Source organism: Monodelphis domestica, chromosome 7 (assembly GCF_027887165.1).
Source record: "Monodelphis domestica isolate mMonDom1 chromosome 7, mMonDom1.pri, whole genome shotgun sequence".
In the NCBI taxonomy this organism is placed as follows: Eukaryota; Metazoa; Chordata; class Mammalia; order Didelphimorphia; family Didelphidae; genus Monodelphis; species Monodelphis domestica.
This window is the reverse complement of record NC_077233.1, coordinates 218820513-218833676: the sequence shown is the minus strand read 5'-3', so window position 1 is coordinate 218833676 and position 13164 is coordinate 218820513. Positions and strand designations below refer to the sequence as shown.

Genomic DNA, 13164 nt, shown 5'->3' with positions numbered 1-13164 from the left:
CATGTTAAGAGGAAAAAGCAAAGAAACTCATTCCCAATACTTCTTACCTGAGAAGTTTATACTCTAGTAGATAAGGAAAAGATATTGTTCATTTTATTGAAGTATATTGCAAGGCACTGATATTATCACACATATGTTTATTCAACATGGCTTTAGGATATATGGTTGCTTTAAATTACTATGAATTTTACTGAGGTGGAAATTCATGTCATCGATGTCTTAAATAATGCCTTCCACAATATTTCCTTTTGCCGAGTCAAAATCAGCTTCTCAACAAAGATTCACTGAAATGAGAACTATAGTTTAATAAATTACTGCCATATAATGACTCGCAATTGATCAAATATTGCAAAGCATTATACACAGATACACATATGTATACATGAAGTTATGTACACATAAGAGTTATGTATAAACAATTTGGCACTGAACTAAAAAAAAATTTTCTAACTTCAGATTGTGACCCAAGGCTCTAAAAGCTTCAGTTGTTTGAAAAGATTTCACAGGAAAAAATAATAGCCTTCTATTCATGGGCCTAAGACCAGTAATACTATTTTGTAGAGCTCTTTCTAAAATAAAAATGGAGGGAAAAACAGATGCTTCACTTGATGAGATGAGACTTTTATGCAAAATCATTAGCATCCAGAATGATTTTACAAACAAGCACCTTGTTTCTGTTTTCAATACTTGAAAAAAGGTAAAATGTTTATCAGTAGAGTTTCTGCAGTACTTCATTTTAACCAATAGCCCAGAGTCGAATCAGAGTAGTTTCAATTCAATAATCAGAAGGTCTCATCTTATAGAGTACAAATGTATAGCTTTTGACTCTTTCTAGTATTTCTCCCTCATACTATGAAATACTGGAGTCCAAGGCAACATTTTAAATAACAACCTCTCACAAAATACTAATTTACGCTCCAACATGCCCTGCTTACCATGCCAGACATCAGAGTCTCTTCAACTCAGCAGAGACCCAAAATTACAGAACTGGGCACAAAACAATTAAAGCAAATCAGGATGCAGCAGTCAATCCCCGCAGATGGAGCCAGGAGCAGGAAAATATTTTGCCCCATCAGAGGAAAACTGAGTACCCAAGAGCATCTTGAAACAGGATACAATTTCCATCTCTATAACCCGGGCCTGACGCTTACTAAAATTTAATCTGAACTTGTTGAATAATAACAGTTCTGCCCAATGCATACTAAGGGGGAGAGTCATTGCTTCAATAGGAAAGTTAAGGTACATGGAATCCAGGGCTCTAATAGTACTGATAAGTAATCCAATAATAATTTCTCAAGTAAAGGCTAGAATCTGAGGAAAAGGCAAATGAACATTCCCATATTTTTTCTAAGACTACTTTGCTCTAAAGGTAATTAGAGACCAATAACCAGAAAGAGATAACAGAAACCAAGAGGTTTCTACAAAGAATTGCTTAAGAATTATCTGTTGACTATTAGGCCTCTAAAAACAGCAAGGGAAATGGGAAACTCTTGATTTAGCTTAAAACATATTGTCATCTTTTATATGGTTAAAGAAAGAAATGAGAAGAACGGCTATCATCAAATTCATTCTGAATGATAAGGAGGAAATAGTGATCAAAGGATAAACACTGGGAAGAATTTACCAAGACATTACAGAATTCATTAAAGGTAAGGAAGTAGACATTGAATAGGCTTTTAATTGTAGCCCTACACTTTCGATTTCAATGTTAAAAGGATAAGGACAGGCAGAATTCTACTAGGAGTTAATGGTGAACAAGGGAAGTCAGTTAAAGAGAGATGTAAAACAATTCTACCAAGGTAATTAGCTTATTCAGTACTGTATCAATCAAACTACCAATCAAAAATACCAATCAAAACAATTTGGTACTAGTTAAGAAATAGAGTGTTGGATTAGTGGAATAAATTAGATACACAATACACAGCAGTAAATAACCATAGTAATCTAGCGTTTGATAAACTCAAAGACTTTTGGGGGTGAGAACTTAGCATGTGACAAAAATTGCTTGGAAACTTAAAACTAACTTGGCAAAAACTAGGAACAGAAGAGTAATAGTAATAGAATACACTAAGGTGTGTGTGTGTGGGTGTGTGGGTGAAATAGAAAAATCTATCTGTCAGATCGATGAATAAGGTAGTTTATGACCAAACAAGAGACACAGAAGGATGTAGGAAGTAAAAAATGTAACTTTGATTGCATGAAATTAAAAAACTTTCATACAAACAAAACGAATGCAGCAAAAATTAGAAGGAAAAAGGAAGGGAGGGGGTAGTTGTAGCAAGTTTCTCTATAAAGACCTCATTTCTCACATACCTAGGGAATGAAGCCAAATTTATAAAAAAAAAATAAGATCAATTCCCAAGTTGAAAAATAATCAAAGACTATGAATTGGTGGTTTTCAGAAAAACTCAATATAATTCTAAATAATGAAACATTAGAGAAATTTAAATTAAAACGACTTGGAAAATGACAAATACTGATAGGAATATGGAAAAACTGGGACACTGATGCGCAGCTAATGGGAGTTGTGAATTATTCTGCAGTCTTGAGAACAATTTAGAAATATGCCCTATATAACTATGAGGTATAATATCCCAAAGAGATAAAAGAAAAGGGAAAAGATCAATATGTACAAAAATATTTATAATACCTCTTTTTGTGATGGCAAAGAATTGAAATTGAGGAAATACTCATCAATTGGAGAATGGCTGAACAAGTTGCAGTATATGACTGTGATGAAATACTATTGGGCTATACCTTATGGACTTATATGGCTTATATGGACTGAAACAAAGTGAATTAAGCAGAAAAAGAACATTTTTGAATAATAATGAAAATACTGTAAGGAGAATCATCTATGAAAGGCTTAGCTATTGTGATCAAGACAATGGTCCATAACAATTCCAAAGAATCCATGCTGAAAAATACTATCATCCCCCCCCTCCAGAGAGAAAGAACTAAAGAACTCTGAATGCAAACGGAAACATACTTTTAAAAAACTTTATTTTTATTGTTTTATTGTTTCTTTTCTTTTCTTTTACAACATGACTATAATGGAAATATCTTTTTCATGAGTTCATATTTTAACTGATATCAAATTTTATTGATATCAAATTGCTTGCCTTTTCATGGAGATGGGGTGGGAAGGGATAGAAAGAATTAGAAACTCAATATTTTTAAATTGGTTGCTAAAAATTTTTATGTGGAATTGGAGAAAATATAACAAAATAAATAAAAATTAAATTTAAAAAGAGATAAAAAGCCGTTCAAAAATAAAGTACTTATGTTGTAATCAATTCAAAAAAAGTAAAACGGATGTAATGTCAAAAGAAACCAAGATGAATACACTGGGAACTCACTGAACATTATCAGTTAATATATGCAAAAGGGTACAAAACCAAAGTAAATACAAGAGTGACATGGTCCTATTAAAAAATGATGTCAAGAAATACAAAGAGCAGGAATGAAGCTTTTAGCAAATGTTAAGTTCAACAAAAGAATTCTTTATTTTAAGTAGAAGAGGCAGGGAAAAAAATGAAAGAAACAAACTGATGTTCAAAAATAATATAATAGAAGAAAGAATTATTTAACAATGTTTTTGCAGCAAATTTCTCATGAAAAAGAATGGTCCTTATAATGAAAAGGATAGGGCAAAAATGAACATGAGAAAGGTTGGACCCAGGATATGTAATATATTGGACAGTTAGATCATTTTGTTTACCTCACCAAGTAAAATTCCACAATCAAAGAAAAAATATTAAGCTATTATTATGTAAATTAGCATAGAATAGTTTATAGCTAACCTTAATGTCAGAAACACCTGGGTTTAAGTACCAGGTTTGAGACATACTGACTGTGATTTCAGGCAAGTCATGTAACATTTCAATACAAGGCAACTCTTCAAAACAAGAAGTTATAGAGAAGTTCCTGAAGTGTAAGGAAAGAGTGAAATTCTGTATATAGAAATTTCTTAAACCAGTGAAATCACAAGAACAATTACTTTTGCTATATAAAAGGCAATATGCTAAGAGAGACAGAGATAAAAAATGATATATGTCCTCTACCCAAGGAGCAACTTAGGGAAATGGAGAGATGTATGTCATGTGCACAGAAAAAAAGTATGATGATCAACTAAGATTTATTAAGTATCCCTTCTATGCATACTACCTTAGAGGGAAGGCAGTAGCTAAGGTAGGGGAAAAAATGCAAAAGCAAGAAAAACCTCCTACAAAAGGTAGGATCTGAGGCAAGTTTTGAAAAAAAGGTCTAGGAAGCCAGAAAATGGAAGAAAAAAGGAGGAAGAGTTTTTCAGGCATAAGAGTCAGCTAGTGAAAACGTACAGAATTGGGAGAGAGCATGCCATGTTCAAGGAACAACAAGAAGATCAATGCAATTGTATCCCTGGGTGTGTACCGAGGGAAGTCAAGTGGGAAGAGGCTTTAGTCAGGGAGAATAAAGAGAAGTATACTGCAATAGTGAAGACATGAGAAGAGTCTGTACCAGGCTGGCAACAATGTAAGTATAGAAAAGGAGACACATACAAGAGAAAATGTGAAAAAAAGAAACAAAAATATTTAGCAACATATTGGTTATGAGGAATGAGTACAATAGAGGACACAGGCAGCATGAGAAATGACTTGGTGAGTTAGAGGATGGCAATGTGCCAGATTATGATAGGAAAGTTGGGAATAGGAGAAGGTTGAAAGATGTGGAGTTTCATTTGAAACATGATGAGTTTGAAATTCTATGAATATCCAGTTTGGCATATCCAAGAGGCAGTTAGTGGTGCAAACCTATAGGTCAAGAGAAAGGTTACACCTGGATAAAGTGATCTGCGAATGTAATGCAAAAAGATAAATGAATGTGGGAGCTAAGAAAATTAATAAGGAAACTAGAATAGAGGAAGAAGAGAAGACAGCCAAGTCCAAAAGTGCCCCAGGGGAACTAGCCTTCACAGGGTTCCAGGGTCGTTGGTGGGATGATGGTGTCAGCGAAGAAGATGAGAGACAGTCAAAATTTCACCTAGAGTCATGCATCACAATAACTGCTCCACTCAGGCTCGGGCTGACTTTATTTTTTACCTCAAGGAATATACATCTACTTGGCACACAGTTTTAATTTTCAACATACATGCTTCCTTACAGGTAATGGAATAGGTCATACATTAACTTTTACTAAATCATTTGATTGACATTCTATAATTATCCTACATACTTTGATCCCATGGATTCTAACAACAAATGCAAAGCTTTGCAGAAGATGTATGTCTTCTCGTCATGGGTAGCACTTGCAAGTCACTTCCTCATGAGGTAGCAAATATGCGGTAAAGCAAAGAATAATTATTCGTTACACTAACCAATTACATAATCAATCAGACTTCAAAGGATACAATCAACACAACATTGCTGCCTAGTCTGTGGGGTTAAAGGGTACAATCAACATAACCCAGTTTAAATATTATTCCAATATCAAGCTTTCATCCTCTAATGTTTTACTAAGGTATACAAGACATATTGCCTAGCCTACAGTTAACAAAACCATCGAGTGGGGTGGGACGTACCAGTCTTTCCATGAAAGGCAATTAATTTACGGTATAGTTTTGTTGGGGGTTAATACCTAAAGAGGGTCCCACCTATGATCACTTATCTAAATAGGTACATAGGTCTGATTTTATAAATAGAATCTCTTGGCAATATTCTAAGGGGAATTTCTATATCATTACATATAAAAGTGGAATTTTCCTGGAGTTGAGTGAGAATAGTAATTGTAACAATTCTAATAATAGGGGATGTTAGTAAGGGAAGACTCACACGGGGGGTAGGGGTGAGGAACTGACTGAGTAGATATTTCATCCTTCCTGAGGGCTGCTTTGTAATTCCCTGGATTCCACCTGTGACTGTGTCAGACAGTGAGGATTTGATGGCTCCCGGTACAGAAGCTTCATCAATAGCTAAACTTAGTGGCTGTGATGAGGAGGGAAATATAATAAAGCTGGTGGATTAAGAAAAGATTCAGACAAACACAATAGCACCAGTAGGTGCACCCCTAATACTCTTTCTTGAAATGTGCTAGTGATCTAAAGATGGAGACAATCCTAACCCTGGGAGACAGAGGTCAGCACAGAATCCAGGGAACTAAGAGTAAGATGAACCAAGGGCAACTAAGTACTAGGGATAAGAAAAGAGAGGGACAAGATAAGACCCTGTGCTCAAGAAGTTCACAATCTAATGGAGAAAAAAAATAATGCAAAAAACTACATATAAACTATAAACAGGATAAATAGAGAATAGAAAACAGAAGGAGGGCACAAGGATAAAGAAAGATTGGGAATGGCTTCCTAAAAAAGTTGGGCTTTTAGCTAGCTCTTGAAGGAATCCAAAAGACAGAGATAAGAAAGGAAAGCATCCCAATGAAAATACACCAACGCAAGAGATGGTGTCTTCAGAGTTGAATCAACATACTGATGCAGAATGAAGTGACCAGAACCAGCAGAACTATTTCTTCAAAAATAGGAATATTGTAATGGAAAATGATTTTGGAAAACATGAGAACTCATTGGAATCTCCTGATAACTGTGTCAGTTTAGTATTATAATTATCTCCATTTCACAGCTGACTAAATGGAGAAAAAATGGTTTAAGGGACATAAAAAGTGTTACACAGCTAATAAGTGTATAACATGCAATTTATATATACATTTTTGAAAACCAAATGGTATGGAGATTTGTAGTTTCATATTTAAACTCCTTTTGAGTTCTGCTGTAGGTAAAGAAATGCTTATTTTATTATTTTAAATTTAGAATTTTATTTTATATGTATACATACATATTTGTATAAATATATTAAACTTTCATCTTCTGTCATAGAATAAATGCTGTGTATTAGTTCCAAGACAGAACAGTAAAGACTAGGAAATGGGGGTAAGTGACTTGCTTAGGGTCACAACTAAGAAGTATCTAAAGCTACATTTGAATCAAGGACTTCCTATCTCATGGAGTAGCTCTCAATCTACTGAGCCACCTAGCCATTCCCAATTTTATTTTTTAACAAAAATATAAAAAGAAAGGTGCTAACTATAGAGTAAAAGAAGGTTATTTTGAGGAAGAATCCAATCTATTGGAGAAGTAGAGACAGTAGGTGGAAATTTCAAAAGTAATGTTTTTTGGGTTTTTTTTTACTCAGTATGAACAAAAATTTCCTAATACTAAGAACTGTCCAAAAATAGGAACTAACTGCCTTGGGACATTGTGGATTCTTCAATACTGAGATGTGATTAGAAGCTAGTTGAGCATTTGGCAGGGATGTCCTATAAGGAATTCCTATTTTGTTAAAAGACAAACTAGATCAACTCTGAAATCCCTTCAAATGAAGAAATGATATGGCTCTACATACAAGTTCCCAGTTCTCATATTAAAAAGAAGTATAGAAAGGCGGTATAAATTGACTCAGTCACTGACTTGAACTGCTACCTTTGTCAAAAGGAAAACTCGCTTCTGAAGACGCCGAGCCAGGCCTTCGTTGTACTCCCGCTTCTTCCTTTCCTCTACCAGTTGACTCTGGACCTTAAGTAAATCTTCTTGTAGCTGCTGACGCATCTTTTCCAATATGCGAGCACTAAAAGAAAACCAGAAGATATTAAAAAAAAAAAAAGATGACCTTGGCCCATATTTCCCCAGGCTGCCAATATGAAGATAAGGCCACTCAGGTTAGGATATGGAATGCCTCAGTGATGTCAGCAGAAATTCCAGATATACCAAACCAGGGATGAAATGGGAGCATTCTTGGATTAGAAACAGCATTATCCATCACTATGCCTGAAAATAGATTTGCATGTGCATATTTTTTCATTCAATTTACTTACTTATGAATAGCTACTTAACTCTTTTCAGAAGTTTCACAATTTGAAAATATGCATTCAAACAACACCCTGTACAAACCCAGAAATCATGAAGGGGATTTTCACATCTAAAGTATGCAAGAAAAGAAAAAAATGTCAAATGATGGGAAAAGGAGACTTGAATACACTAAATTACCAAATAAAACACTTCATACTTGAATCACAGATAGCCCCAGATGTGCAGTTTTGGATGGTAGTAATTTAACACCACAATCCACATAATTCCTGTACCCTAAACGTTCTATGCATTCTAAAAGAAAGGAAAAGCTTTTAGAGCTTCAAGTGATACATATAAATGATATCCACAAGTGAAGAAAATTTATGGGAACAGATGAATGAAGGTCAAGTGTCTTGAGAATACAGCCAAATGGAAAGGTTAGAAGGGGGAAAAACTGAATTAGATCCAATCATTTACACCAAACAAAGCTGAATGGTAATTCATAGAGAGACCAATTGGAAAAATCTATAATGTTATTAATATATACATATAAAGTTTAATATCTCTCCTTTAGGTTTAAAATTCCTAGATGCTACTTTTTGCCACAACAGACTAGGGAAATACCCAAGAAAAGACATTAAAGTATTCAAATCAATAAAGCAAAGTGAAAAAAAAAGGATTAAGGATAAGTCAAATACTTGATCATACTAATAAATCCATTAGCTAGCTAGTTAGCTATATATACACCAATTGTTAGAGAAATCAACATTTTCTGGGATATTCTTTTTATTTTTTTTTTAATTTGGAAAACTTAATTTAATTAATTTAGAGTATTTTTCCATGGTTACATGATTCATGTTCTATCTATCTCCTCCCCTAGTCAGTGAATTTCATCATAATTTGTAGGAATCTGTTCTGCCTCACTCACTCTCATGAAGACACTTAAAACTGAAATATATTAAAAAATATTCATTTGAAACAAATTAAAAGGTTATTTTGAGTTCCAGTTCAAATTTAAACTATTTATAAACCTATTTAATAATCAAGAACTGTGAAATTGGCTCTTTTCATCATGGAATTCAGGTGGAGAAGTTCACAAGAGCTTTATATAACTGTTCAACAAAATTGGGTAATTTAATTAGAAAAATGCCACCAAATTGTTGGCTCTCTTTTAATTAGTTACACATATAAAGGCCATGGTGTAACTCAATACATTATCAGGGGTGATAAGGTTCTAAGAAACACAACTGACTTTTCACATACTATACAGCCATCCCCTGCCCCTCAAATTAAGTCTTATGAAATGCTGAAAAAAACTAATGGAAGCAAATTTAAGATATTGCAAATGGAAAAACAAAACATGTGAATATCTCTGACATTTCAAGCAAAACATGCAAAACAATGGTGATGGTATTTGGATTGTTCTGGGGTTTTTTTAAACCTCCTATGAGCAAATCTTAGAAACACTAGCTAATCTGATGATGTAGAGCAAAGAAGCTCCAAAGAGCTACAAAATCATTAAGTAGCAACACTGGACAAAGTGAGGATGACTGGGGCAAATATCTCTCTGAATCTTAATAATTTGACTTTCTTGTAAAATGAAGGGGATAAACTAGAGCATCTCTATGGTTACTAACAATATAATTTAAGAATACATGTAATTCTAAAGAAAATTTCTATTCTATCAGGTATCACATACAGCCATTAAACCCCATAGTATATTCTGACCAACTTCATAGAGCAGTACATTCTGGTCAGAATCTACCTTAATGTCTCAAATCCCCACTAATAATATCATTCAGGCATCATAAGACTGTGGTCTTAAGAATCTCATTAACAATTCTATCTAAGCCTCCCTACATAACAAACCAAAGGAAAAATAGATAAGTAGGGAGATGGGAGATAGAGGGGGAGATAAATACATGATAGAACACTACCACCCTAACCTGCCATTATATAAACAAGGTAAAACTATATGTCATCCTGGTTCTCTTCTTAGATAGCATACTATCGGATTTGTATTAATATATTTTAAATATTGAATCTGGTTAAATAAGTTGCCTTTCACTGATGTTACAAATCACACTGAGGTAATATTAAAGAGTAAAAATTTCTAAGGAGCTATTTAAGGGGGGGAAAAAGGTTAGAGTTACTTTTCAGGAAAATTACTATGGACATTATAATACAAGAGAGTATACAGTCATGGGTTAGGAAAGCAAAGATAACACTATCTAAGCAAAGGGAGAAATCAAGGAAGCTAGTCAAGTTACCATTCTGGAATTGAACCCTCAATATTTGAATCTGGAGCGAAGCAAAAGCATTAGGTTGGGGTCATGGGAAACAGGCAAGAATATAACAGAGCAAATTCAGGAAGTAGTTGACTAGGGTTATATAGTAGCTCTACACATGGCAGTGCCTCTTTCTCCAGCTAATTCTGAAGGAATGGTTGCCCACTGTGAGACCAGATAGCCTACTTGCCAACAGGCTTCAATACCCAGCCATGACAACTATCTTCGGTATCAGACATATCTTGGTTTGATTTTATCCTACAGACAGATACACTCACAAACACACTCATACATACATATCTTCTATTTGAATGGAAGATCTCACAATGCAGGAAATTTAAGCATGGAAAAAAGAAGATTATAAGAGAATAGGACCATGATTATTTAGTCTCTTTATAATATGCTTTTTTATAGTACTTCTTCTCCTGTCTCTTTCATAGAAATCCTCTCAAATGAGTCCTTAACAGATCCATTAAACCTTCTGTCAAGAAGTGGCTTTCCCACTACAAGAATCCCATATGAATGTGGCAACAAATTCTGTTAAGTCTTAAGATTTTGTAGCACGACAAGGATGAATGTTCAAATAAATTTTCTTTGCCATTCAAATAAATTCTGGCTACCAAATCTCAGAGCATTGATTCATTGTATCATCAGCCATGATTTCATTGTATTGAGCATGTCAAACCAAACATTTGTTACAAAGGGAAAGAGCAAAAACAAAATCATAAAAAATTAAATCCCCTTTTCTGTGCTTAAATTGAACTCTGCGGTCAGTGACATTTCCATGAACCTTTAAGAGTTCAAAAATAAATCTTAGTTCTTAAAGAAAAAGCTGGGTGTATTTATTGATCAAGGACTTAGCTGAGCTGCCATATACTGAATGAAGCAGAGTCTGGGCTTTTGAAAATCCATCTTTGTACTTCGAAGTCCACTTTAATGTAATCTTCATGAGAAAACTTTGTTTCTAATACTCTTCTTTGAAGGAACAATGAAAAGAGACAATGAATTCAAGGGCTGTAGGAAACATTTTAATGGCACCCTTGAATGAACTGCTGCTTTATACTCTTCCCTCACATGAACCACAAAGTTTCACTTTCCCTTTTTTTGATTCTTTCCAACTCCCAAATCTTCTGTCTTGCCTACATCACAAAAAGATATACAGCAACTAAGAAAAATGAACTCCTGCCTCCCACAAATTCAAACACACCAAAGCAACAAAATGGATGGAGGGGGTAATATGAAGAAATTACAAGTTCTCCATCCCACCTCCCAGATGGGACCAGAGATTTAGACATTCATTTAAAAAAGTAACTGGGGGAAGTGAGGGTGGGGTGGAGAAGAAGAGAGCTAGGTAACTCAGTAGAATGAGAGCCAGAGATGGAAGCTTCTGAGTTCAAATCCATCCTCAGACACTTCCTAAGCTATGTGACCCTGGGAAGGACACTTAACCCCCATTCCCAGCCCTTACCACTCTTCTACTTTGGAACATTATTATTAATTCTAAGAAAGAAGGTAAACATTTCAGGAGTTGGGGAGGGGGGGACTGTCAGATTAATATTAATCTGATAGTGATAAACAATGAAAAAAGATATGATGGATATAATCAATAAAGCATGTATTCTATGAAGGTGAATGGGAAGCCAAAGTCTGGATCAAATTCTGGTCAGGTCTCCATTTGGTGCTATACTAAACACTATACAGGGTGAAAGAGCAAATCAATGTCATCATAACTAAACCAAAAAGAGAGATTCATATTGTGTTACTCCAGGATGTTGTGACATGTACTGTATAACTCTTCCCCCTAGTCAAGGAAAGATTGTTCCAAGAAAAAATGATAGAAGGACAAGACATTTACTCAAATCTGAGTAAAACTCCACAAATGCTCAAAGCAAGAAAAAAGGTGCAGTGGGAGCAGGGGGATAATTTATTTCCTTTTTTTTCATTTCCAGGGGCTATGGGGTACATATAGCTTAAAGAGAAGAGCAATAAAAAGAAACAAGGAAGTCAGAAAGTCATGCCTTAGTCAAAGACCTATTGTAGTTTTAGAGCTTTGCTTTACCAGGATAGTAAGGGATAAAAGACCATGATAGTATGTAATGATAGCACAGTAACCAATTATATGCTATCACAGAAGGGAAGCAAAGTCATTAGACATTAATTGAAACCCTTTTGCCCACAGTTATGGATAAAAAGAAAATCTCATACATAGAGCCAAATAGTGATAGCAGCAATTTTTATGGGAAGAAAGACCAAAAAACAAGATAGATGGCTGTCTATTGATGAATGGCTAAATAAACCTTGTTATATTACTACAATGGAATATTATCACATTATTTTTTTTAAATACAGGATTCTGGGAAACATGGAAATATTTACATGATGTGATATGAGAACAGAGGAATAAAAGTCAATACTATGCACCATGACTACAACAATGTAAATGTAAAGAAGCATAAAACAATAAAAAAAATTACTTTTGCAAAAATACAAAGAACTAGTATGGATAACCTGAAAGAACTAATGAGAAAATATCCCTATATCACTCCTTTGCAAAGGTAGGAGATGTATGAATATAGTATGCTACATTATTTTAAGACTTTATTTTTAGAAAATAATAGTTGGCATCATCAATTTTCTGAAACATTTTCACCTCAAGACCCATTTACTCTCTTAAAAATTAGGGGATTCCCCAAAGACCTAGCTTTCCCCCTAATCTTCAACTGAAACTTCTCCCTCTAAAGGTCCCAGTGAACTCTTAATTGACAGAGAATAATGATACAGATTGAATTCATACAATATCCATTTAGCAAATATTTGTTAGGCACATACCATATAGCAAGACAGCAGGAAAGGCATAACATGAGATATAAAGATGAGGAAGAAAAGTTGCTAAGAATCTAGTAAGGGAAATAAGATGTGTACACAAATATCTACCTTATAAATTTTATTTAAAAAACCTGACTTATTAACTGGCAAAATATATGAATGAAGTACATAATGTGATTGTTTATTTTAAAACACCATTTGAAAATGTACCCTTTT

General features: G+C 34.3%; 1 protein-coding gene across 8 annotated transcripts in view; it reads right to left on the bottom strand.

Moving 5' to 3' along the window:
• MAD1L1 (mitotic arrest deficient 1 like 1) overlaps positions 1 to 13164 on the bottom strand; it is a 999035-nt gene that overhangs the window by 674205 nt on the left and 311666 nt on the right. For 5 of the 8 annotated variants that reach the window (XM_056804306.1, XM_056804308.1, XM_056804309.1 and 2 more), the window contains one exon: positions 7457 to 7613. In XM_056804306.1, coding sequence (XP_056660284.1) covers positions 7457 to 7613 — 157 coding nt within the window. The remainder of the gene's footprint in view (positions 1 to 7456; positions 7614 to 13164) is intronic. The other 3 variants (XM_056804307.1, XM_001379007.4, XM_056804310.1) reach the window with 1 other exon arrangement.